Source organism: Sinocyclocheilus rhinocerous, unplaced genomic scaffold (assembly GCF_001515625.1).
Source record: "Sinocyclocheilus rhinocerous isolate Xijiao unplaced genomic scaffold, SAMN03320098_v1.1 scaffold1622, whole genome shotgun sequence".
NCBI classification, from domain to species: domain Eukaryota; kingdom Metazoa; phylum Chordata; class Actinopteri; order Cypriniformes; family Cyprinidae; genus Sinocyclocheilus; species Sinocyclocheilus rhinocerous.
In genome coordinates this window covers 971,579-998,663 of record NW_015654513.1, presented here as the reverse complement: position 1 = coordinate 998,663, position 27,085 = coordinate 971,579, and the positions used below count along the sequence as shown (strand labels likewise).

General features: G+C 36.3%; 3 protein-coding genes across 3 annotated transcripts in view; 2 read left to right on the top strand and 1 right to left on the bottom strand.

Moving 5' to 3' along the window:
• The first annotated feature begins 1,097 nt into the window (after positions 1–1,097).
• Positions 1,098–2,242, top strand: riiad1 (regulatory subunit of type II PKA R-subunit domain containing 1). The gene is made up of 4 exons (XM_016524153.1): positions 1,098–1,327; positions 1,515–1,591; positions 1,817–1,863; positions 2,150–2,242. Exons 1-4 carry the CDS (start codon positions 1,247–1,249, stop codon positions 2,212–2,214), a joined length of 270 nt encoding a protein of 89 aa, XP_016379639.1. The 5' UTR covers positions 1,098–1,246; the 3' UTR covers positions 2,215–2,242.
• A 2,344-nt stretch (positions 2,243–4,586) lies between these two features.
• On the top strand, positions 4,587–19,641 carry LOC107717411 (otoancorin-like). Its single transcript, XM_016524143.1, has 27 exons — positions 4,587–4,679; positions 5,634–5,655; positions 6,080–6,116; positions 6,234–6,363; positions 7,034–7,102; positions 7,287–7,477; positions 7,612–7,775; positions 8,295–8,419; positions 8,574–8,716; positions 9,489–9,597; positions 9,691–9,912; positions 10,376–10,537; positions 10,674–10,814; positions 10,900–10,955; positions 11,718–11,838; positions 11,961–12,079; positions 12,230–12,365; positions 13,324–13,517; positions 13,775–13,865; positions 14,376–14,541; positions 14,650–14,837; positions 14,960–15,112; positions 15,699–15,841; positions 15,970–16,106; positions 16,201–16,298; positions 17,800–18,010; positions 19,252–19,641. The coding sequence occupies exons 1-27, from the start codon at positions 4,587–4,589 to the stop codon at positions 19,329–19,331; spliced, it is 3,501 nt and encodes a 1,166-aa protein (XP_016379629.1). The 3' UTR covers positions 19,332–19,641.
• A 1,994-nt stretch (positions 19,642–21,635) lies between these two features.
• The window catches only part of znf687a (zinc finger protein 687a), a 14,681-nt gene continuing 9,231 nt past the window's right edge, over positions 21,636–27,085 (bottom strand). The window contains exons 6-11 of the mRNA XM_016524226.1: positions 25,350–25,541; positions 25,025–25,187; positions 24,714–24,941; positions 23,788–23,900; positions 23,591–23,693; positions 21,636–22,448 (exon numbers count right to left, since the gene is read on the bottom strand). Of these exons, the coding sequence (XP_016379712.1) occupies positions 21,867–22,448; positions 23,591–23,693; positions 23,788–23,900; positions 24,714–24,941; positions 25,025–25,187; positions 25,350–25,541 (1,381 nt within the window). The 3' untranslated portion in view covers positions 21,636–21,866. The remainder of the gene's footprint in view (positions 22,449–23,590; positions 23,694–23,787; positions 23,901–24,713; positions 24,942–25,024; positions 25,188–25,349; positions 25,542–27,085) is intronic.

Sequence of the window (27,085 nt, the reverse complement as noted above, 5' to 3'; positions counted from 1 at the left end):
GCTATGACAAGACGACGACAGATGAGAACAAATCTTGTTGCGTAGTGTGAGCAAGACAGTGATTCGGCTAGTCTTTCAATCCTGTAGTGTGAGCCCGGCTTTATTTGTAAAGTAAAAATCTCCCCGCAAATGACCTACCATATTTCGCCGAACACCGAGGTCCTGTGATAATATTAGTCCCGTGCGAATCGGCATCTCCTGTGATTCGGCCAGCATTTGGCGGGTCGTATATCATTTTTCGAGGTTTTTGTTTCCTGTGCGCCTTTTTATCCATCTTTCGCGAAGAATGGAGCTGCGTTGGAGTGTTTGATAGTATTTTGGGTGCTGTCATCATATCGCTACACCATACAGTTTGCAGAAAGAGGTTTGAGGTTAATGTGTTACAAATAAATCAAGCATAAAGCTTGAGATATTATTTTATAATGTAATTTCAAAATCACAGATAATGTGATAGGTCCCCAGATAATACTAATCCCCTGCGAATAGGGCTTTAGTCACCGCTTATTTGTTGCCATGACGCGTTGGTAAATGGAGTAAATTATATGATCATTTCATCATAAATGATATCATCAACGCAGCTCACTGAGAACTGAGCCAACAGAGCCCATAAACGGAGATGCTTATTATTTATTTATTTTTTTTCACATCTGTTCCACCTTTATTTGACCCTCTAACAATAGCACTTTCTATTCTATTTTAATTCTACTTTAACTATATTTATCTTCTTTTTTTATTTAAAAAAACAAACAAACACTAGCTTTCTATTTTTTCTATTCTATCTACTTGTTTTTCTTTGTGTGTGTGTGTATAATATACACCTTGCTACGTGTACTGCGTTAGGCTAAACGAGACTTGTCATTTGCACTTATATATTGTTGCTCTTTTGTTAGTTTTGACTGCTTTTATTGTCCTCATTTGTAAGTCTCTTTGGATAAAAGCGTCTGCTAAATGACTAAATGTACATGTAAATATTTATTTGCATAACACTGCTGTATTCAATTCACACAAATGAGCACAATCAAGTTTAAACATCACGTTAGCACAAATTCTAATAATAGGAAAACTAGACTACAAGAAAAATGCAACAATAGAAAGCTAAAAATGAGAGAATTTGACGTAGTGAACATAATGTTACTGAGTGACTTTTTATCAAATATGTGCATACGGAAGTGTATGTTGCTTGGCAACAGAATGCGTGACGCAGGTCAACATAAGGTGCTTGGGGACACTAGGCAGAGACGCATCGATGGCGGAGAGAAACACTCTGGAGAAACTCGATTTGGGCGCTTTAAGCCTCGAGCAGCAGGAGAAGCTGCACCAGTTCAAGGTATTTTATTTTCTTCTGCTGAAAATCTGCGAATTTTATTGGCGCTGGATGAAGTTTTACTAATTAACCTGGTCTAAAGAACAGTAGATATATGGCATTTATTAAAGAAATTGTATGGGAAATGTGATTGATTGTTTTTTTCTAAAGCAAAACCTAAACTTCACATATGTGATTTCACATGCTCCAGGTCAAGACGCAGATAGCTAATGAAAAATATTTAAGGTCTCATCCAGAGGTGGAAATGTTACTCAGTGACTTCTTAAGGTCAGTCTTTATGTTTTATGTTTCTTTATGTTTATGTTTTCACTTTAAGAAATGCTGGGTTAAATACAACCCAGCGCTGGGTAAAGTATGGACAAACCCAGTGATTGGGTTGTTTTGACCTAGCGGTTGGGTTACTACCCAGAAGGTTGGTTTAAACATTTCCATCAAGATCACGCAACCTTTTTATATTAATCCATTCTCTCTGTCTGTGTCTCTTTTTAATAGGGATGTTTTTCTGAAAAGGCCTACAGACATTCGTGAATTTGCAGCAGGTAATTAGTATCAGACACATTTGCACACTTTCGTGCAAGCCACTTAGAATCTTTTGATAAAATGCTTCACATTTAGCATGTAAATACCGTAGTCTTGTTCTTAGATTGAATAATTTATTGTTCTTCAAAATATTGTTGAGCGTATATTACAACAGAAATGTGTCTTGAGTCTTCTGTTTTTTTTAACACGTAACACACATAAACATCTTATTTGATTCTACAATAATAATAATAATGTGTGTGAAATTATGCTCTTAAATTATAGCCAACATCTCTTTTTTTCCAGATCATTTCAGTGACCCAGGACTGCCAAAGAAAATTCATGAGCAAATGAATATCCATAATAAGTGAAAAATGTGTTATAGTGTTTTGTAATAAAAGAGAGAAAAATTATACAATGTGTGTCTGTCTTGATCCCTACATATACATGAAAACGTCTTTGTTGTATACTATTATCAGCAACCATTAGTGTGTGTATCAGGGGAGAGGACAGTCCTGGCTTGTTTGCTAAACGAGTCCACAGAGATGAAAGGCAAATTAAGCTGAATTTAACAGGTTTTTCTGTTCAAGTATGTCCAGACATGCTGGGGCTTGGTCTAATTACTCACTTATTATTTCTGTTATGTTTTATAGCATGGACTGTTTGGTAGAGCATTTTAAGCTACTTGTTTCCATTCAATTTTTTTCATGGATTTATCCTAAATTTGTTTTTAGCTTAAAGTCTAACTTAACAGTCCAACTTAGTGCTGTTTTTGACATTTGGCCATTCGTTGACATTTTTTGTTTTTGTTTTTTAGTTTCACTACCCAATGGTGAACTATTGTACAAGCGACAAGTTTCTTTTTTGGACTTAACAAGCCACCAGGGACCAAATAAGTTACTGCTCATTCTTACAGAAACATCTAATTGTCCTCTTAATGTAGCATCTGACTTTAACAGTACATCAACTCATTAACCCCTATACCAACATAATTCATCATGTACTTAAAAAGCAATACGTTCAGTCTAGCGTATTATTTCAAATAATAATCTCAACTGCTATAAATCTGTGACTTCATGCCTTAGATTATTTCAAATCACTTTTAAAAAAATGCAAGGTGATGGAAAGTCACATCTTGTCCCCACAAAACCACACATGTGATTTCATATAGCTGACACACCTGCACAGACAGACTCCCATATTCTGTGTTGGGTGGGGTTGAGAGGAAAACCATGTTGAAATGAACCCAGTGTGCACCTGCTGAGCAGACTATCAGCTGCAGTATACTTGTGTCATCTCAAGATCATCGCTCACAGTGAGTACCTCCATCACATTTTTTACTGTATCTTAAAAGTCCTTGTTATAGTTTAATGCTTTCACTTATTTCGGTTTTCTTAAATATTTAAATATAAATAAATGACTGAGTTTTCGGTGAACCCTTAAATGTAACCATATTAAAATCTTATTTAGTATCACATCATTGTGCATTATCTATAGCAGTGATGTGCAAACTTGGCCCTTCCAGGCCACTTTCCTGCAGAGATTTGATCCAACCCTGATAAAACTCACCTGCCTGTAGCCTTCTAGTAGTCTTGAAGACAATGACTAGCTGGTTCAGGTGTGTTTGATTAGGGTTGGCGCTAAACTCTGAAGGAAAGTGGCCTGGAAGGGCCAAGTTTGCCCACCCCTTGTCTATAGGAACATTTGTTCAAAATGATTTTATTAGATGATTTGTGCATTGTAAAAGCTGGTGACATCAAGATGTATTAAGAATCTATTTTCACTTGCACTAAGCCCTTAAAATTAATAAACTCAATCATTAGTTACATTGTACAGATTTGCTTTGTCATACAGCTATTCTAGATCAGAAATAAAGGCTGTTTTTGTCTAGCAGTATTCCAGGGAGAGTGATCTCACACAGGCAGTATCCTAGCACTCATGCCAAATCCTCACAAGGTAGATGTAGGGAACGATAGGCGGTATCTGAGAGTCAGTTGGCATGCCTACAAAAACCATAGTAACATTGGAACATAAGATGCAAGTTTATGCAATAACAACACAAATAGGACAGGGACACCGCAAAACGGGAGGAAGCTGTTCTGTTTTTTTGCAGTAGAAATCTCCATTTAATGTAATATTCTGGTGATTTTATCCTTTGTGATTTGTATGTATTTTATTGCTATTCAAACATTATCCCATATTTGACATGATGCTTTGAGTATCTACAGTTTAATTTTGCTCTTGCGTGTTTAAATAATGCAAAGTTTTTGTACTATGCAAACATTGATGCAATTGAATGGAACTGTTTTGCTTGTCATCAGATATGTCTGTATTGTCCACTTGTGATTTACCTCTGTCAGATAATGCCATTGCAGATCATAAAGCTGCCATTCTAGATAAAGTATTTGCAGAAGAGCATTATGTAATATGGTTATTTTAATGTCTGTGTGCGGTCATTGCAATGTGATGATTTCATTGAAATCTAAATCCATATTGAATGTCCATAGAGCCTCATCTGGAGAAAGAGAACAGGGAACAGCAAAATGGGGTTATATAGAGAGGTTTTGAGCCTCTCGTTTCTAGTCCAGTGGACTACAGGTAACTGGTTTAATAGTATTGCATTTTTTAATTTCATAGTTTTGGATCTTAAATAAAAGAGACAATGTTTTGTGAAGCATCTTACAATGAACAAAAATGTCACTAATTTCAGTATAAATGTTTTGTGTTGTTATTATTTACAGTAATGTCCCAGGGTATGATGGAGATGCCTGTCAACCAGTCAACAATAGGATTTCCAAGAATACCTGCAGACTTCAGGGAAATGGCCAAGACTCTGGTAACTTAGTACCACACGATCATTAGTTAGTTATATCTCATACTGAAAATACAGTGATGTGCTAGGATAAATTGGTTGTTTCTTTAACTGTAGGCACTATTGAAACACTATTTCTGAATCGTCATTTTTCTGAACCAACAATGTAGTTTTCATAACATTACGTGGAAATGACACTAATAAAATGGCCAACCTCTTGTCCTGCTTCATAGATATCAAATTAAATATCTTAAACAGAGACAATTAAATAATATTTTTTACACTTTTTGCACAATTTGTTAAATTACAGCTTGATTAGAGATTAGGTTGATTACAGCTGAATTACAGCTTGAAAACTCACAATAAAATAATCAGTTTATAAGTGATATTTACCATGATTTTTCTTTGTGTCCTTCACATATCCCATGATTTATCACATGAATATTAATTTCAATCATGCTCTTAAATCTCATTTTTAAGGGAAACAAAATATATATATAAATCATTTTCACACAATAAATATTGAAATTCTATTTATTTCTTGATTATCTTAATACAAAAAAATGTACAAAATAATTTATATTTTTATTATGGATTTTCATATTTAAATATTAAAAGGCTGGGTCTGATGTACAAGGGTAAAACAAAATTCACATAAAAGGCATTTGAAAAATTTTAAATGTAGTAAAAACAGACTTTTTTGGTCCAACCTTCCTATATACATGTTTTTTTTTTTTTAAATAATAAAGTAATAAAATACATTTCTGGGTCATAAAAGTTAAGAAACGCCCAAGTATGATATGCAAGATGAAACTATCATTAGAATATGAATTAATTCCTAACTTGCTGATATTAGCATTGTTCACCAGTCATTAATCAACCATACATTTGCATGCAAGTTTTATTCAGAACAAACAGCATTTTTTGTTTTACATTGTTTTGTAATGTAATATTTACATTTCCTTTGTTTCCTGACAGATGAGCACATGCTTCAAGAAAGGTAAAATTTGTACAGCCACATTTTCATTATCTCTTAGCTTGAACACATTTGGCCTTACATAATCATGGTATCAGAATGACTTATGTGTTGCACCTGTGCTTAATGTAATAAATTAAGGGAGCTATATTGCATAAACCATAAGCAAATACAAGTGCCCAAGGAAAGAGTGTGAGGATATATTTGCATATTGCATCCATTCCAGTGCTGCCACACCCTGAACAAAATTTATTACTAATCATAATCTACTACCGTCATAAATGCATTATATATTATCACATCAGATAACAATTGTTCTATAGTTTGTGCTACTATTCAGAACTAGCAAATGTTTGTTCCTTTTGTTTCCAGTCATAAAGAGAGAGTGTTTGTGTTTCTCAGTCATGCATTGTGTCTTTTGTTAAATGATGCGGTTGTATTGTTTCAGGTCACCAGGTGCCTGTAATGAACAATTCACTGAACAGGTAGACTGCCATTGAGCTAATGTTATAGAGCAACTATATGCCAGGTGTATATTTGAATACTAAAGATCACATTTCATTGCATGGAAAACTTCTACATTTTCTTTGTTTATCTTTCAGCTCATATGGACAGATGATAGAGAACCCTATCTCTATTTTTCCAGAGCTTCTCTCCTCACTCCCTCAGTTTGTCCCCTCTCACTCTAATCTGCAGTTCAATGAAATGGTAGAAGACCAGGACTCAGTCTGGGTAACTCTCAATATCCCAAACACACGCATATGGTTACCTATAGCTAAAGTAAGACAATTGACCCTTCGCAAAGACCCTCTCCCTCTTTACTGTTGCTATGTCTGACAAGCCATGCCACTCTCATGCCCCACATAATTTTCTCACGCAGTGAAAAAATACGACAAATCACTTTAGCGCCTCAATTCAAGTGGCACATGAACCGATCATTACTACTTATAGCATGAAATAAACATGAATGAACACCAGAAGGTATCTTTTTTCAACCATGGAAAGATGTCAATACACACAATTTTCAAGTTCAAGTCCTCCAACGTTAATCTACTCTCTTGTCTGGTTTGTTTGTTGGGCAAACATGGCAGATTCAGCGTAATGATTGGTCAGCTCGCCTGTCAATCAAACTCCCTGTGAAGGGTCACTAACTCTAACCCAAAGCCGAACCCCAATCCAACAATACAACTATTTGCAACTTTTAAAATGAATAAATACATTGTTAGTCTCTTTGTGAATCTTTTGCAGGGTTCTTTCAGATTTAGTTAAGTGCTTGGGACATTTACTGGCAAATACATGTTTTTGGCTTGCATACAGAGAGATACACAGGAGAGGCACCCATATGTCCATATTTTGTCTTTATTTTATGTTCATCCTGATGGGAAATCTACATTAAATTTAGAACATTGCTGAGAAGATGCGGAACTGCACCAACATGGGCCATATGATTGATCTCATGAGGAATAGTACGGTTAGTGCTGGACTACCAGAAAAAATATATATAATATAATATAATCATTTTGGTAGCACTTGGTGTTCAGTGCTTCGTAGAACTGTTCAAACTGTTCAGGCAAAATGGCATTAACACAACTTTTTTACATTCTCTCTCTCTCTCTCTTTATTTATTTTTTTGTTTTACATTTGCACACACTTAGGGAGGTCCTAGTTGTTTCATGCAGGCATTCATGGCTCCTCTTTCCTGGATGACAATCATGCAGAATGGAACAGAGCTCAATAAAGAAGATCTAACAAAGCTTTTATGGACGGCTAAACCCTTCTTAGAAACAATGCCTCCATCTAGCTTTGTGCTGCCTGCATTTTCACAAAGATCTCATCTGGCTGAAATGTGAGCGTATTGCGCTTCATTAAACTCTGACTAAACATATGGGGTATCTTTATCTTAGTCCTCAATTCTGAAGTAAAATTTTGTTTCCTTGTTTGTGTACTGTATGTTCTCTCTTCTCCCTCTTGATGCTGAAGGATGAAGGTGTTTGGTGAGGTGTTCAGCGTTCTGTCTGAGGAACAGAGGCATGTGATTATAGGGTGGATCAAAGTGAGAGTTGCACTAAATGAATTTAAATGCCTTCTGAAAGCGCCTGCCTTTAGAATCCAGCCTTCTGGATCACTGGAAAAACCGATCATCCGTAAGTTTTGAGTGATCATCAAGCTTTTTTCATCAAAACAGACCTGATCATTTTAAATTTGATAATATAATGGTAATACAATATAATATAATATAATATAATCTATGCATCAATTCTCTTGACTAATCTAGAAAATGTTGTGAAGACTGTGATGAATGTACTAGGAGCTCAAGGGATTCAACATCCAATGATGAATGGTAAATGGGAAAGAAGTCAATGAAAGAACTGAAAACTGAAATGGAATGGCAAAGTGGTGAAGAAGGTGGAGAGAAAACATTAGAAAAGAAAAGCTAAATACAAAGACAGACAAGCGTGTTTCAGAAAGAAAATATTTATACTGTAGATAGAATTGTAATGATACCGTGGATCATGAACAGAAGAATGAAGAAAGAGAAACACCAAAGATAAACAATGCAGAAATACAAAGAGAGGAGATTAATTATATTTAGTAGAAATATGAATTATTGATAATTAAAAAAAAAAATTATTTATACACTTTATACACTTTTTTTTTTTTAGCTTCAACAGCGGTCCATATATGTCCTGCCAGAATGCCCTGGCTGAACGCTACGGTGTTGACAATGATGGGGCCTTTTCTATCTCTACTGTCTTTAGAAGAAGCAAAGACCATCCCTAAAGAAGAGGTCAGAGTCTGTGACATGAAATGCAAGCAAATGCCATAATTCATATGTGTATTGTTCCATTGCCTTTGTGTCTCAGAGCATTTCATACGAACATAATGTACATTCAAAACCACCTATAACTGCAAATAACTACAGTAATCTTTCTCTTTGTCAGCTATGTGAGTTTTTCTGGACTTCAGATTTCTCTCCATCATTTCAAAATGTTAATGGAATACAGCCTGCCCTTGGCCGAACACTTTTTCAACGCTTGAAACAAGAGTGTTCCAGCGGCGACAATTTCACTCAAAACCTGGACAGGTCAGGATTTCCATCATTACTGTGTGTTTAGTGCATGTGTTTGGTAAAAGATAGTTAGGTTATCAGCATTAATACACTGGTTCCTCTGGAAGCCTGTTGCCGCTCTGTTTACAGAAATAAATAAAAGTGATTAAAAATATATAAAGTCACACTGTGAGAAATTTTCAATTACAAGAAATGAAGTCACAATTATGAGATATAAAGTTGCATTGTGATACAGAAAGTCACATTGTGTGATATAAAGTCACAATTATGAGGAAAGAAGTTGAAATTTAAAGATATACAAGTCACATTGTAAAATGTAAGGTGCAATTATAACAAACAAATTCAAAATTTCTAGATATAAATTCACATTGTGAAATTTAAGCCGCAGTTATGAGAAAAAAGTCTCAAATTTGAGATAAAAAGTCACAGTGTGAAATGTAAGACGCAATTATAAGAAAAAAATTTACAATTACAAAAAAAGTATCAGACAAAGTTCAATTGGTAAGAAACAAATTAATAATTGTGAGAAATAAAGTCCCACTGTGAAGTATTAAGTTGCAATTAGTAGAAACAAAGTTGCAATTACAAACAATAACATTGTATTTATAATATATAAAATCACAACAGTGAGAAGTCACACTATGAAATATAAAGTCTCAATTGTTTGAAACAGAGTTACAAAATATAAAGTCTCATTATGCTTTTAGTTTATTTACTCTGATATGGAAACAGGTCTCCAAGGATCACATATTCACTCCTGTTTCATCAACTTCTTACTTTTTCACAGACTGGGCTCTCTGGCTTGTTTCTTTGATGGTGCACAGTCTCTGAATCTGAATCTTAGCAGAAAACTGCTGTCTCAGATTGATGGCTGTAACAACCCTGAAATAGGCAAGGTCAGAACTGCCACTTTATTCAATCGCTGTTGCTCCCAAATTCCTGTAGCATAACTGTAATGTTACTTTTTCTTCCCCTCAACCCTCCCTCAGGTGAAAAGACAGCTAGTACAGAACATTCTGGAGAAAGATAGCAGTTCCTCCTCTCCTGAGATTCTGCTCTCTCTGGGATCCGCCGTGTCTGCCCTTCCTCTTTCCTGGCTGTCCAGGGTCTCCTCTGAGGACCTGAACAACATTCTCACCAACTTGAGTCAGGCCAGTTGGAGCCCAGCTCAAGCTAAGACTCTGGCTAATAAACTGTTGGAAGCTGCTACGGTTAGATTTTCAGCTCAGTTTATAGAGCTGAGTTTTGTTCCTTATATATATATATATACAGTGGGTACGGAAAGTATTCAGACCCCCTTAAATTTTTCACTCTTTGTTATATTGCAGCCATTTGCTAAAATCATTTAAGTTAATTTTTTTTCCTCATTAATGTGAAAAACTTGTTGCATCTTTCCCAAAAAGACTCATGGCTGTATTAGATCAAATGGGTGCTTCTACTAAATACTGAGCATTTTTCAGTTTTTCTTTTTTAATAAATCTGCAAAGATGTCAACAATTCTGTGTTTTTCTGTCAATATGGGGTGCTGTGTGTACATTAATGAGGAAAAAAAATTAACTTAAATGATTTTAGCAAATGGCTGCAATATAACAAAGAGTGAAAAATTTAAGGGGGTCTGAATACTTTCCGTACCCACTGTATATATTGTTTTCACAAGAATGTTGTCTTTTGTAGAATATAAGTGGTGAGAAGTTGTTGTCTCTGGGTACGATGGTGAGAGGGGTGGCCAGTTCCCTCCTCAAGAATGTGAAGGCAGAAGGGCTGCTGGGAAATCAAGCCCTGAACACTATGAGTGAGAAGATGTCCTCCCTACAAAGAACAGCACTACTGGAAGCGGTAAGAATAAGATGAGTTCATTCAGAAAGAGATGGAAAAGCTTCCCCAAATAAGAAGAATAAAAAAGTGACCAAACTATCAGTGAAATCCCTCATCCTTGATTCTGCTCTCTCTCTTGGTTTTATCGAATCCACAGTTCCGTCGTGATGTAAATGCATCTGAACTGGTGAAGGGGTTGCCAGATTCTCTCCTCTCTTCTCTGTCCCTGTCCACGCTGGAGAAGGCAGACCTCAGCTCTGTGGATCAGCTGCAGGGACGCGGCTGGACTCGTGCTCAAGTATACACACTTGATAGTAATATAAAAATCCAAAACCATTACCTCTACATTCATGTTTCTCTAATGTCCTTATTTCTCTCTGTAGTCAGTTTTCCTTCTGAAGAAGATTTTGGGTAATAAGATCAGCCTTGGTGAATTACGGTGAGACTCTACAGTATATGATTGCAACATAATACAGCTATGCTTTGTGTACTTTATGTAGACCTAGAAGGATTTTTTTAAATAAGATAGATAAGATCTTTTAAAAAAAGAAAGAAAACTAAATAAAAAATGAAACTGCTACTAAATTAAAACTAATCAAATTTTTTAATGATAAATATTTTATATAAACTTGTGAGCAGAATTGCATCTTAATAAAAATAAATGTCTGCATAAAGCCTGGAATAAAATACATGACTTTTAACATTGGAGCAGATTGCAAAATTGGGGCAGATTTTAAAATTGGAGCATCATACACTTGCCGACTTTGTAAATGGTTACAGAGAAAAACTGGGCATCATCGACTGAGGATCACACACTACTTGACTTTCAGGCCGTTCTGACCACAATAAACTCATGCAGAAATGTGTGCCTCAAATTGCTAGGAAATGCATGACAAACTAAAACAATCAGATAAAATGTTCTAAAATTGGCTTCAAGTATGAAACATTTGATAGCCTCTGACTGGATTATAGTCTGAGGCTAAAAAATTGGAGTTTATACCCCTCATAGCCTACACTACGCAATTTTCTGTGAAATCTGTCAACGCTGACTGCTTAGAATCTGCAGACTGGCTTTGATTTTCAACAGCTAGTGTTGAGTTGTACAGACTGCAAATCAGGGCAAAAATCTGTGCACAAGTTATGTAGTGAATTGCAGCCTTAAGATGTAATATCCTGATCAAGCTCATGGTGTTTTCAACAGGAAGCTGGATCAGGCTGTTCAGGGTGTCACTTGTGAAATGATTGAAAAAATCAATCGAACTGATGCTTTGGAAATGGCAAAGACACTTAACAATTCTTGCGCATGGCTCTCCAGGGTTCAAGTAAACATCACATTATTCATCATGCTTTCACACACCGTCTTTCATCAGCTCTGCCACTTTTCCATGATTAAATATAGAAGAAAAAAAAAATTTCCCCATCCCGATCTCCTTTTCATTCTTAGATTCGCTGTACTGCTCAAAAACTCTTTGCAAGTCTGGAGGAACAGAGACCAGGATATTTCAGTGACATTAAAAACTCTGAGCTCCACGCCATCCCAGCTGTGCTGCTCATCCATCTACCGTAAGAACAGAACAGTGCTGTATATGCATAAGAAGTTAAATGCGTTCAAATTGAATTTAACTTCAGTTTAAATCATATGCTAAGACAGACAAGTTTTTATTTTTTTACTTGTCCCCTCTCACACTATCCATACGGTCATGACACATTCAGAGTGGAGAAGATTCAAAACCTGTCCGATGCTGTGTGTCCTGCTTTCATGGAGAAGATGAATCAAGTCAACCTATCCTCTCTGCCAAACAGCTCTCCAGCACGCAGTGCACTTACCAAAAGAGCCATCAGCTGCCTGGTAATATGTGCACACATATACACAGGCTTTTCTTCTCCTGTCCAAAATAACCCACGCACATCTAAAGTTAGCGTGTTGCTGGTTGCAAGCCATTTCAGTTCTGTAATGTGATGCATTTCTGAGTAAAAGAGAATATTTAACAAGAAAAAATGCAGGGTGAGACTTATCCATCATGAACTGATTGGATGGTGTGCAATACATACCACAATCCAGTCAGAATTAATAGGCGTCACAGTAGACTTTTCGTTCCATTGACTTACTGTACATTCAATGCAAATGCAGGAGACTGGAAACGGAAGCTTATGCAAATTTGCTGCTCTCCAAATCGATATGTTACAGCGTGACCTCTTAGCTGAATTAAAAGGATGCAAACTTTAAATGTGCCGGATTGCAGCACTGTGGAGTAGATTGAATATTTTTACATTTTGCATGTATCGTATGTTGAAATATGTTTTTAAAAAGACGCAGCAGAATGTAACTTCATATTACAACCATTGCAGTGCATTATGGCAATGGCCCCTTTTCAACTTTTAAAAAACACACCTGGAGACCTTTTTTCTTTCATTCTACTACCCCGCGTTTCACGTTTTTGCATTTCACTGCTCTTTTTTCATTGACTTTCTGTGTGGAAGTGATTGACCTTTGTGCATGGGATCGCATCTTGCACAGCGTCTTTTGCAGTGTCTCATGCATGACCCAGAATTCTAAAAAAAACACAGTGCTCAAGTTAAAAGTTGGTAACATGTCTCTAGACCTTGTTTTTTTTCCCACAGTCTCACATTTTTGCTTTTAGAAAAGCACACATTTATAGGATGTTTACATGGAAAAACAATAGAAAAGAATGCCTAACATTATCCAGTAGACAATGCAGACCATGTGACATCAGCAGAAAAGGAAAAGGATTCTTCTGTACTACTACTGCAGGCACTGTCCTAATCTGTATCCTGTATCTGTGCAGAAGAGGAACGCATCTGATCTATCTGCGGCAGAGGTTTTGACTCTAGGCCCTCTGGTGTGTGAGTTAGACCCAGCCTGGATTTCCTCTCTGAACCCCGTGGCTCTGAACTCCACCCTGCAGGCTCTCGCCTCCTGTCAGTATATCCAGCAACAGCACAGAGAGCATCTGTTCAGACTGCTTACGACCACCTATGGGTAACGGCATGTGCAAAATCACACATAACTCACGATGGCTTCACACAGCCCACCTCTGCAGACCTCAGATCCCACATCCCACATTTTCTAGTTGTTTCATTGTTAAAGAGACTGTGCCTGCAGTGGCTTCAAAACAAGTGCATTTTAAACATTTGAAAAATTCCTCACTTTAAACATCCTTCTTCTCTAGCCTTAAGTGCTGCAATTAGAGATTTTGCATTGCTGTTAATGATGCATGTGTCTTTTTTTTGAACAAGGGACACTACTTTATGGTCAGAGGAAGATATGAGGGTGCTTGGGCCACTTTTGTTACTTAATGACACTGCCATTGAAAAGCTGCCACCCAAAGTAAGAATCTCAGCAATGCTGTTGACCAGTAGATTATGAAAAAGTAGGATTAAATGTACATCATTTAAAATGTATTTAATGTAAAATGAATTTAATTAATGTTCAAATAATTTAAAAAAATCTAATAATAAATGATTATTTTAATTATTACATTTGTATTAATATATAATTGCTATATTATATATTTTTAAATAATAATTATAATATAATTAAATATTATACTAATTGTTATAAATATTAGTATTAAGTGTAACATTTGAATATATCTTTTAAAACATTCTCACAGCTATTTATGTATTTTTATTTTATATATATTTTATTTAACAATAAATAACTATAAAACTATAATATCTATCTATCTATCAATCATCTATCTATTTTTTGTTTTTACTTATGAATAAATAAATGAATAATTGTTTCCTTAATTTTATTTTAAATGGCCATAATTTTATTATTTATTTATTTTTAATTTACCCATCCATCCCTCCATTCCGCTCATCTGTCTTGCAGAGCTGGGTAAAGTCATATCTGTCAGACCTGATGGACAGTTTGCCCAGTCAGCCTGTGGTTCCTCCTCCAAAGGAGTTCCGCTCTTGGTTTGATCTCTCTGCACTTCATCGCAAACTTTTTGACCTCAAAACGAGTAGCCCACTACAAAACCGCAGGAAGCGTGAAGGTAGGTGTGCCAGAGAGTGCATGTGAAACAACCAGAATAATCAATAGAGGAAATGTTAGTGATATCTAACAATATGCCATTTGTATTTCTTTCTTTCTTTCTTTGAAGTGGTGTCCACTCCAATAGAGCCCACGCTCCCATATATTGAGGATCTCAAACAGGGGAATGTATACTGGACTCCCACCCAGTTCAGTAAAATGACTGTGCAGACTTTCAAAGATGTTGTGCCAACATTAGGAGAGATAACCAACTACAGCACAGAACAACTGGCTGCACTCAGAGCAAAAACTCTGGAGGTACACACAAACCCCGCAAGTTAAATTATAATATATACACAATATATATACACAACAGAATCTAAGAAAACCTTTACAGCTTGACTTCAGTGGTCAAAGACAATGTCTATTGTATATGGCAGGCATGGGGGAGTGTGTCCATGTTGAATGAGTCCCAGATTGCTGATCTGGGCTGCATCTGCCAGAGCTTCAGTGCTGAAGAGCTAGGCAACCTCAGCACTGCCTCACTGGACACTCTTGAGACTATGACCACCTGCAACTTTACCCAGACACAGGTAATACAAACACACACATTCAGTCACCAAACAGCATCTAGAATTTATATATAAAACTTGTAGTAAAAAAAATGTTATGAAAGAAACATTATTTATTTATTTACTACTGTGCAAAGGTTTGGGGTCAGTAAGAAATTAACTTTTATTCAGCAAGGATGCATTAAATTGATCAAAAGTGACAGTAAAGATGTTTAAGACGTCTGAGTTTCACAGTTACATTATCAACACTGATAATAATATTAGGTGTTTCTTGAGCAGCAAATCAGCATATCAGAATGATTTCTGAAGGATCATGACACTGAAGACTGGAGTAAAGGCTGCTACAAATTTAGCTTTGCCATTACAGGAATAAATTACATTTAAAATAGTTATTTGAAATTGTATTTCACAATATTACTGCTTTTACTGTATTTCTGATCAAATAAATTCAGTCTTAGTTAGCATAAAATGCTTCTTTCAAAAACATTTAAAAATCTTACCGACCCTGAACACTTGAATTCATTTATGAATTTTTTTTTGCATGTATTAAATATACACATTTGTATTAACAATATACAAAAGCAAATGAAAATGATGAATTTTGCAGAGGACAGCAGTCTGGCAGGCCTTTGAAGGGGTGGCTGGAATCAACGTGTCTAGATTAGGACAGCTGGAGATGGTGGGTCTGGGACAGTTTATCTGTGGTCTACAACCTGTCCAGATCGATCAGCTCAATCCCCTCAGCTTCAGGTTAGAAACACTTCCACATTCATGGTTATATTCTCAATTTTAAGTATGTTTGTTTACCCTACAGCACAACAAAACTGCTGTGTACAGACCTGGCCATTGTGATTTCCTGTGATGTGTGTGCTTCTCAGGGAGTCAGTAGAGGTGGTGGGCCGTGCTCCTTGTCCTCTGAACATTAGAGAGCATCTGAAGGAAAAGGCAGTGGCTGCGTTTGGAAAATCACACACCTGGACTGAAGCTCAAGTCAGCATTATGGGCAACATTATTGGTGAGTTACAAAGGACACCAAGTGATAAATCTGAATATTTACACGTGACTAGTTCAAGCTTAAAATGTGCCTTTGTCCTTTCATGTGTTTCTAGCTGGTTTAAGTGCTGTCGAGCTGGGAAGTCTAAATTCAACCGTCCTGCCATTCATTCAGCCATCCGCCATCCCTCTCATATCCTCGGATCGCTTAGCTGTAAGTTTAATCTCTTGTTTGCAGACTTTCATGTTTTATTTCTTGCTGCGTATTTTATATTTGACTACTTCTTAAAGGGATTCTTCACCCAAAAAAGAAAATTCTTTCAGCATTAACACCCTCGTGCCGTCGTAGATGACTTTTAGAAAAATAATGTATCTCTGTTGAGTCCACATAATGCAAATGGATGGCTCTCTCAAAGTTGATGATTCAAAAATCGTGAAAAAATGAACACAACAGTACTCTATACAATCCCAGTTGATGAATCAATGTCTTCTGAAGTGAAACAATTGTGAGAAAAAAAACATGATATAAGTGATTTGGAAGCACAGAGGACCTTCACTTCTCACACAAGTTTCACAAATTCTGAAAGTTGGCCAGATGCAATGGTTTATAGTGTCAAAAGTTAAAATTATTGGTATTTTTCTCTCACACACCCATTCTTTCATTTAAAAAGACACAGTCCACAAGATAAAATAATAGCTGAATTTATAAAAAATGACCCCGTTCAAAAGTTTACATCCCCTGGATTCTTAATACTGTGTTGATACCTGAATGATCCACAACTGTGTTTTTTTTTTGTTTAGTGATAGTTGTTCATGAGTCCCTTGTTTGTCCTGAACAGTTAAACTGCCTGCTGTTCTACAGAAAAATCCTTCAGGTCCCACAAATTCTTTGGCTTTCCAGCATTTTTGTGTATTTGAACCCTTTCCAATAATGACTGTATGATTTTGAGATCCATCTTTTCACACTGAGGACAACTGAGGGACTCATATGCAACTATTACAGAAGGTTCAAACGCTTACTGATGCTCCAGAAGGAAAACTATGCATTAACAGCCGGGGGTGAAAACTTTTTGAATTTGAAGATCAGGGTAAATTTTACTTATTTTGTCTTCTGGGAAACATGTAAGTATCTTCTGTAGCCTCTGAAGGGCAGTACTAAATTAAAAAAATATGATATTTAGGCAAAATAACAAAAATGTACACATCTCCAAAGTTTTCACCCCCGGCTTAATGCATGGTTTTTCTTTCTGGAGCATCAGTTTGAACCTTCTGTAATTCTTAAGAACACAGTATTAACAGTTTGAACAGGGTCATTTTTATAAATTCAACTATTATTTTCTCTTGTGGACTATATGTAAACATATTTTATGTGAAATATCTTATTCAGGTCAGTACTAAATAAACAATAACATGCATTTTGTATGATCCCTCTTATTTTGGTAAAATAATTAACATTTTGCAGATTCTGAAAGGGGGGGTGTAAACTTTTGACCTCAACTGTATTGATTCATCAACTAGAGTCATATGATTTACCGTCATGTTTGCTTTGTGTGGTTTTTGAAGTGTCAATTTTGGAGGTACCATACACTTGCATTATATGAACCCGATTTGATTGAGGAGGGTAAGTTAATGATGAGAGAATTTTGGGTGAAGTATCCCTTTAATTGAGTTGCTCTGTAAGAAAAGAAAAAGTGACTCTTGTCATTTGTGATCAGGCACTGTCGGTCAGCCAGTTGAAGGCTTTGGGTCCTGACAATGCTGCCGCAGTAACAGAGGCTCAGCTTTCAGGGCTGAGGGTCGATCAAAAGGCTGCACTGGATGAAGCTGTAGGACTGAAAACTGCACGTACTGAAGTGCCCACTGGAAACTCCACTGGAATCTCCAGTTCAGGCTCTGGTGGATCAGCCCCACTGCCACTAAAAGGAGGTAAGTGACAGGAAAAGGGTCAGGAAACCTGTTTGGTGATAGTCATCCACAAATTATTCTTAAAGGGGTGGTTAAATGTTTTTTTTTTCTGGGCTTGATTGTGTTTATGGGGTGCAGTCTAACATGTATTAATGCTTCGTTTTTTTAAAAACGCATTATTTTTCACATAATTTACCTTTATTCCACACCGCTCTGTCCCTTCTCTGAGAAACGCGCTGATCATTTCCTGCTTTTATGAAGCCCCGCCCTCAGAAATAGGTGATGGGCTCTGATTGGTTAGCTAGCCCAGTGTGTTGTGATTGGCTAAACCGCCTCTAGTGCGCATCTAACCGTCCCACCCCTCACCTCAGCGGCATGTGCTCCGGTTGTATTGTAAACAATGGCGTAGTTAATATCGCTTATCAGTTTGAGCCCAATTGAGAAGCAGAGGATATTATTGAAGAGGATCGTGCAGAACGGCTTTTAATGGTAGGCTTATGTTTTTTGTTTCTTGTTGTCTCATACTTTTAGATATGCTGTTATTTGTAAATGCTACTGCTTATGTTAGCTTTTAATATACGGTTTTATCCTGATTAAAGCTTTAATACAGTACGGCAACTGCACGTGCGTCCATGTTTAACTCTTCTCATAGCTATGTGAAAATAAGTGTATAATTGGAACAGTTCATTGTTGGAGCTGAGCTGAATGAGAGAGAGAGTGAGAGAGAGAGAGAGAGAGAGATGCAGAGCATGTGTAGAGCAGTGGACGTGAGGAACAGTATTAAGAACCGCTACTTTAGAACATTGATTTACCATGGTTACATACGTAACCTGGAGACGTTTTCTCTTCCTCTTCTCTAAAGCAGTGCAGCATGGCCTCGCCCCCTTTGCTGCCTTTTCCCGAGGGCGAGGTTTATCTGGGTTTGTTACGTCACGAACCCGGGAAGTAACTTGTTGTAGACCATGCGAGCCGTTTTTGTAGGCATTAAACTGCCAGAATTTTAAAAGACGATATCTCCGTTTGCATTGAACTTTCAGCTTCGTAGTTTTGCAGATATTGTTTATGCTCAAACAGCAACATTACACACTAACCTTAAAAAAAGTGAAATCGCAATCAACCACCCCTTTAATAATCTCAATGTGACCCAGAATTATTATTTTTAAAATTCTACTAAATAATGACCATTACATTTGAATGGATCTTTTATTCGTAAAAAATAATTATAAAACAAATTTACAAATATGTTTCTCTTCGTACTCCAGGTGCAGCTGTAGAGAGCATGGCAGGATGTGTCCTCCTCATGCAGGCCATTGCACTGCTGTTGTTTGGATACATTCTCTAAGGAGCAGAAGAGTCAAAGGCCATAGGATGCCATGTGTCTGATGGCAGATGCTGATGTATGATCAACCAGCAAACCAGTAGATTTAAGAAATGTTATAATTGCTTTGTTTCGAAACTTCAGCAAGTCACTGATTGCACATTTAAACTTAGCGATTAGACCATAACCAAAGATAGTACAAGATGGTGAGATGGTGGTTTGATAAAATTTGGGTCTAGCCCATCTTTAACTTATTAAATGTATTTTAGAGAGAAACTATATTTGATAATACTGCTATTTAGGTATTTTCAAATGGACATCTATTATTATTCTATGAGAGACAGTAAACACTGTGTATACTTCATTAAAGTGTATCTAAGATGTAGTTTTATTATCAGTTATTTAATTGCAGTTAAATGTTTGTATTAGAGGTTGTGTTCTATTTCAAATCATTTATACCCAAACATAAGGGTTAATAAAGATCTGTCTGTACAGAGAGTAAGTGTGAGATTTGAAGTCAAAGCTGACACTTTCACACCCTCATGTGGTGTAGAAGCTAACCATAGCTTCTGATGACCCGAAATTCATGCCAACCTTTCGTCAGATGCACAAGCCATCTACCTTGTCTTTGTCTGCTGTTGTCACATAAAGGGGTTATGTAAATTATTGTAAAGGGGTTATGTAAATTATTCAAAATAGCTATTACACCTCATTTATCATCAAAGAGTTTAAGCTAAATGAAACACATCTGGTCACTCAAACTCCCAAATGCCTTGCAAATATCAAGATATGCAACATACATTATCATTCAAGCCAGTAAGATTTTGTTTTCAAAGAAATTTATACATTTATTCAGCAAGGACATATTAATTTGATCAAAAGTGACAGTAAAGACATTGCTTTAAGAACTATTTATCAAAGAATCCTGAAAAAAATGCACCATGGTTTCCACTAAAATATAAAGCAGCACAACCATTTTCAACATTGATAATAATAAAAATATATATTTAAGCACATAAGAATGATTTCTGAACGATCATGTGACACTGAAGATAGCTGCTGACATTTTTCAAATATATTAAAATAGAAAAGAGTACTAGTACACCGTAGAAAAAAAAGAAATACTTGGTATAAAAAAAAAGATGTAGTTGCCAGAACTTTACTGTAAAAACTACAGTAGCAACATTTTAAGTTTTACGGGACTGAACTTGAAAATTTTTTTTTATTATTGATAGGTTTATCAAATGAGTATATACAGTAGACTATAACAAGGCATAGAGTAGTGATTTAGCCATTACAGTTTTTTATTTATCTCAACACAATCCATATGAAACAGCCAGAAAAATTCAGGAGGTTACAGTAAAACAAATCTATACTAATCATCTTTAAAAAGAAAACCAGTAGACAAGATATGTAAGGCACCAATAAAACATAATTCCAGCGCAAACATAAAAATAACTCAACTCTTTCAAATCATCTGCAGCCTTTAACAGTAATCTTAACCTTAGACTAAATGAAGAAGGCACTGTTTTTGTTCTCATTCTAAAGATCAGCAACTATTCAGCAAGTTTCCTGATTTTAATGCCTCTGTGGAAACACAAATAGAAGAAATACAAACATTAAACATAAAAATAATTCAAGCACAAAGGAGTCACCTGATTTGGAAGCATTTGGCTGTGCTAAACTATTAGTAATTACAGTATTTTATCTATATAAGCAGCTGCATTTTGCATGAGAGAAAACGGACTGTTGTACAATGGAATCAGTAGGCACAGGAATTTAGCAGGGCTGGTAAACGTGTGTATGACACTCTCTCAATATGATGCTCAGTGTCTCTCAACCTCTCAGATCAATTAAGAGCTAGTAGCAATCACTTTTTAGGTTGATCAAACCTAATCATTCCTCTATAGTATTACTTGTCTCCTCTGTGTTTTTACGAAAATTGTCTAGCAGAGTTACTACATGTTATTACAAACATGCAGTGTATTTCTCTAGTTTTTAGGTGAGAATGTGGAGTGTTAAAAGCCTGTGACAAACCCAAATGTTTATAATTTGCAGACTTTCAATTACATACACGCTTTATGCTGAATCTTACAGAAACACCCCAAAAATAAATACAAGAAATTATATTTTGCATTAAGAAATTGAAATCTACCTGAATGAAATTAAATATTACAATTCAGTCTTTATCTTAATCTTAACATTTTACTTTTGAGATTTTCTGTAATTAGATATTCATTAACGTAATACAGTAATTTGTTATTGGTTAATTTGTTATCTGTGATGCTGTAGTTTTTTTTTTTTTTTAATCGGCATAAAGGGCTATAAATTATATAAATAAATTTAAAATGTTTTTTACATACATTTTTAGCATTACAGTAATGAGAATTGGTGTGCTTAATTAAAATCGAAAAGTCACAAAGTAAAATAAATATCACAAAAAAATCTTCAATTATGCTTCATTTTCTTTAAGGAAAACATAATTTCTTGTTTTTTGTTGTTGATTTTGGGGTGACATGTTCTTGACAGGTTTCATGAGTCTCACCCTTTCCTTTCTCTCTACGCTGGTTTGTCTGTTTTGTATGCGGTGATGAAGGCCATGCCGTGAGTTCTGAAGTGTGTATTAAGATCAGCAGGTTTGCTAAAGTAACGTCCACACACCTTACAGGTGTGCTTACCTTCCCCATCATCCGCCTGTGTCCCCCCTACACTTGAGGGTGACCCTGGGGACCCTGCTGCAACTGCGGAGTCAGAGGTCACAGAATTTGAACCAGTGACAGGAGACGCCTCGGCGTGCTCGGAGCGGGAATCACGCACGCGATGGCTGATGAAGAGATGCCTGCTGAGAGAGGAGGAGGATGCAAAACACGCACCGCACTGCTGACACTGAAAGCTGCTGCCCCCGTCACGGTGACAAACAATATGCTGGAGAAACTCTTCTCTGTGCTCTGTGGTAAAACCACACGGCATGCAGCGGAATCCTGTGGCTTCCTGCTCCTCAGCTGCAGCTCCTCTGCCAGGCCTGGTCAGGCTGCTCTCGGCCAATTGGCTTTCTGCTTCAACTGAGGCCCCGCCCAAAGTGCCAGGACCACCATCATGCTCAGACGAGCTGTCAGCTGCATCTGTGATACGAGGAACTGCCTGAAAGTGAGAGAGACACACTGAAAGCGACTTACTGTGCCAAAACTACAAACTACTACTTCAATGAGCTTTACTATGGCTAAATTGTGTCCAGTTACTTGATAAAGTTGTAAAAAGTTTGACTTTATGTTTGAGAAATTTGAATTTGTTTCATAATTGATTAATTTTGAGAGAACTGAATCAACACTGAACTGACTCGAGCTTCTGAAGAGCTGCTTGTCACTAAATTTCATAATTTACAAACTAAACTGAACCAACACTGAACTGACTGGAGCTGAACAATGACACTATTGTCTTTTTAGAGCTCCTTTACAGCAGAATTTGAATTTTCTCAATTTATGAAGTTTGCAACATTGCTTCTGTTATTTCTTGTTTATTATTGTGAAGCTGCTTTGAAACATTTTTGAAATCGGTATTGTACAAAGTGTTCTCTCTCTCTCTCTCTATATATATATATATAAATGTTGTTTAATATTTGAAAATAAAGAAATTGAGATGTATATATAAATGTTGTAATTTTTCAGTTTTACTAGAAAATGAAATTATTTATATTTATTTTATTAAATACTCATTTTTATTTAAAGCACAAAACCAGTCTTAAGTTGCTGGGGTATATTTGTAGCAATAGCCAAAAATACATTGTATGGGTCAAAATGATCGATTTTTCTTTTATGCCAAAAATCATTAGGATATTAAGTAAAGATCATGTTCCATGAAGATATTTTGTAAATTTCCTACCGTAAATATATCAAAACTTAATTTTTGATTAGTAATATGAATTACTAACTTCATTTGGACAACTTTAAAGGCGATTTTCTCAATATTTAGATTTTTTGCACCCTCAGATTTTCAAATTTGTTGTATCTCGGCCAAATATTGTCTAAATATTGTTCTATCCTAACAAACCATACATCAATGGAAAGCTTATTTATTCCGCTTTCAGATGATGTATAAATCTCAATTTCAAAAAAATGGACCCTTATGACTGGTCCAGGGTCACATACATGATCAGTGAAGAAACAAGGTGTAATTGCATTTTCAAAAGCTGAATGTTACGGTGAACTTAAGCAACAAAAATCACTGTCAGGTGATCATGGCTTTGGACGTGTTTTGTTCATCTTAGAGTGTATTTGAGCTCTTACCTGACTCTGTGTGGCTGCTCCTCTGTCTCCTCCATGCTGAGCCTGAATATGTTTCTCAAGAATCAGCTTACTGCTGAAACTCCTCTTCCCACCTGTACAGAGTCTTCATAACAAGAAATGACAGTAAATGCCTTTGAAAATAAGACAAACAAAAAAAGTCATAAAAGAAAAAATGCTGCTGAATACTTTTTACTCACTGGCAATAAAACGCTCTTTTGATGCCTTTGTGCTTGACACGAATGTGACGTCTTAAACTTGACGATGAAGAGAAGGACCCTTCACAAAGAGTGCATGGAAACTTCTTCAGTTCCTTCCAAAAAAAATAAAAAATCATGATGAAACATTGTTAGTTTAGGTTTGTTGGTTCAGGACAAATTGGAAACCATTCCAATTGAACAAAGAAAAAACTAATTCCAAAATCATTCTAATATCTTGATTTGGTGTTCAAGAATTGTTCTTGTTATTCTCAAAGTTGAAGAGAGTTGTGCTGCTTAATATTTTTGTGAAAAACAGCATTTATTTTTTGATTTATTATAACATTACAAATGTCTTTACTGTCACTATCTTTACTGTTCATCAATTTAATGCATCCTTGCTTAATTTTTATTTTTTTTTATCTATTGAATAGTAGTGCAGTGTTTCCCATATTGATTTATTTGTGGTGCCTGCCACAATATCAAAACTGACCGCCACAAATAGATTTTCCAAAAAGCTTTGACTTCGTTGAATCAACATAAGCACTGCACGTTTCAAAATCGAAACCCGGTGCGAGTGTTTTTATATCACTGTATTTCTGAAGGATGTCATTTGGATGTCATTTTCATTTCATCTTGCATGTAATGTCTGATAAAGCAGCTTTTGTGAGCAGAGCGCTGCTTTGTGTACAGCGTTACCAGGGAAACCTCTAATTCTCCCGCTTTAAGCGCCTCCTGCTGGCAGAGAATGAATTTGCATACTGTATATATGCCGCCGCCACAAATAGAGTGTAAGTCTGTGGGAAACACTGATAGTGTATAAAATACTGACAAATATATTCTTTTTTTTTTTGAGGTAGGGGTATTGAAACATTTTGTCAGTGCAAATAATCTCCTTATTGTTGAGTTCTGCCTGATGAAGTCCTGACCTTGCCATGCTGCTCAGACATGTGGGTGATGTAGTTCTCTTTGTCTGTGTAGTGCGTCTGACACTGTGAGCAGCTCCAACTCTGGAGAGCAGCGTTCCCATCCTCTCTCGCCATTCTTCCTCTGTCCTCATCTTCATCCCGTCCCCACTCCTCCCCATCAGAGCTCTCCATTTTTACCAAGTTGTTCTGTGCTGATGTGTCATAAATGCTAGAGTCCCTATGAGAGTCCTAAAGATAAATTACAATGAGGTCATACACTCATAATGTCAATGAATAGAGCTTATTTTTGTCGAACTAAATAGAAAGCAAACCTTAACATGCTCAAGAAGGGAACCTCTCTGCGTGAATAGCTTGTTACAGTCGGGACATTTAAAGACGTGCATCTTCTGCTTGGCTAAGTGAGTGTCAATATGGACACTGAGCAATGCTTTTTGAGTAAAAACCGTCCGACACATCACACATTTATAGATCTCCCTGTCATAAAAAACAATAGTTATTAGCAACTCAAAAAAAAAATGCAAACATTCAAATAATGCATTTTTTGGCTAACTGTTTTTAAAAGGGTTGCTTGACTGCAATTCAAGTTTAACTGCAATTTCCTGTAGCTTCACTTTCAAGGTAGTTTCTCCAACTTACTTGGACTGCCTTGCTGTCTCAGGGAGTTCCGGATGCAGGGAGGCGCAGTGGGCTTCAGTACTAGAGGAAGATTTAAAAGCCATGGGGCAGGAGGGGCATTTATGGAAGACCTCACAGTGAGCCGTCTGCATGTGAGTCTTTACAGCATTCAAACTATTCACTCCACCAAACACCAAATGACAACAAGCACATCTGCAATGAAAATGAGAGAGAATGAGCATTAAATTGCTCTTTTAAAGGGGTCCTATTATGCTCTTTTACAAAGTCTTGATTTTGTTTTGGGGGTGTACTAGAACAGGCTCTCATACTAGGTTGTTCGAAAAACGCACTATTTTTCACATATTTTACATTATTACTAGGGTTGTGTCGGTGAGGAAATTTTCCCACCGGTTAATCGGCGTGTGACAACACCGGTAATACCGGTATCACTGCGGGGACGGGGCATTCCCTCTTTTCCTCGCTTTCCTTTGCTTTTAAATAGCTTGTAAAAGCGGTGTGCCCATTTTACTTTCACTTTAAAATAGCGGCAATTCGGAGTAAAGCAATTGTTCGTTTTTAGTTCGTTTGAATTTTCCCTCTTTTCCTCGCTTTCCTTCGCTTTTAAATAGCTTAAAAGCGCCGTGCGCATTTTACTTTCACTTTTGAATTAACGGCAGTTTGGCGTCAATTGCTTGAATGCAACAACAAAATACAACGTCAAACTCACTTTAGCGTATATATAAAACATAGAACTTTTATTAACAAAACAAATAAAAAATACACCATGCTATAGGGCAGGCTATGCCTAATATAAAATAACAAATAACTTACATAAAGTTTAATAGGTATACAAAACTGGAAATAAGTAAACGTATAATATATAACCAAATAAATAAGAAACGTAGAACGTTTATTAGCAAAACGAGTAAGAAAGCTTGGATCGCTTTTAAATAGCTTAAAAGTGCCGTGCGCATTTTACTTTCACTTTTGAATTAGCGGCAGTTCGGTGTCAATTGCTTTTATTAGAACTTTTATTAACAAAACAAATAAAAATGCATCATACTATAGGGCAGGCTATGCCTAACATAAAATAAATAACTTACATAAAGTTTAAATAGGTATACAAAACTGGAAATAGGCTAAGTAAACATGTATAATATATAACCAAATAAATAAGAAACGTAGAACGTTTATTAGCAAAACGAATGTCAAATAAAATAAATAAATGACACAAAGTTTAAATAAAGTAAAAATCAGCAAACAATGTGGAACCAATTAAATAAGAACCGAATGTTTAAAAAACCTTCCAAAATCACCTTAGATAAAAGGCAAAAGTCAACAGGCTTTTCAAAATCCAAAATATTGCCACACAGGCGCTTTTGCATCTAGTTTCTAAACTAAATCATCCGGGATCGTCTTGTCGGTCTCACCTCACCTCACTCTTCTTGTCAGTCAGCTCGACTCTCACTGGAGAAACGAAATCTGATCTGTGATGCGACTGTCGTTCTGCACGCTGCATTGAGCAGCCGCGTTCAGTTTTTAATTGTAGTGTCTGTTCTTTTACTGAACTAAATGATTTGTATTACAATAAAAAATCTAAACGACGGTGGGGGTCGGTGACGCGGTGGGCAAGTGACGTAACCGGTGTTGCGGCTTAACACCGGTATCACCGTCAGCACCGTCTATCGCGGCAAGCCTAATGGAAAGCTGAATTTTCAGAATCATTACTCCAGTCTTCAGTGTGACATGATCCTTCA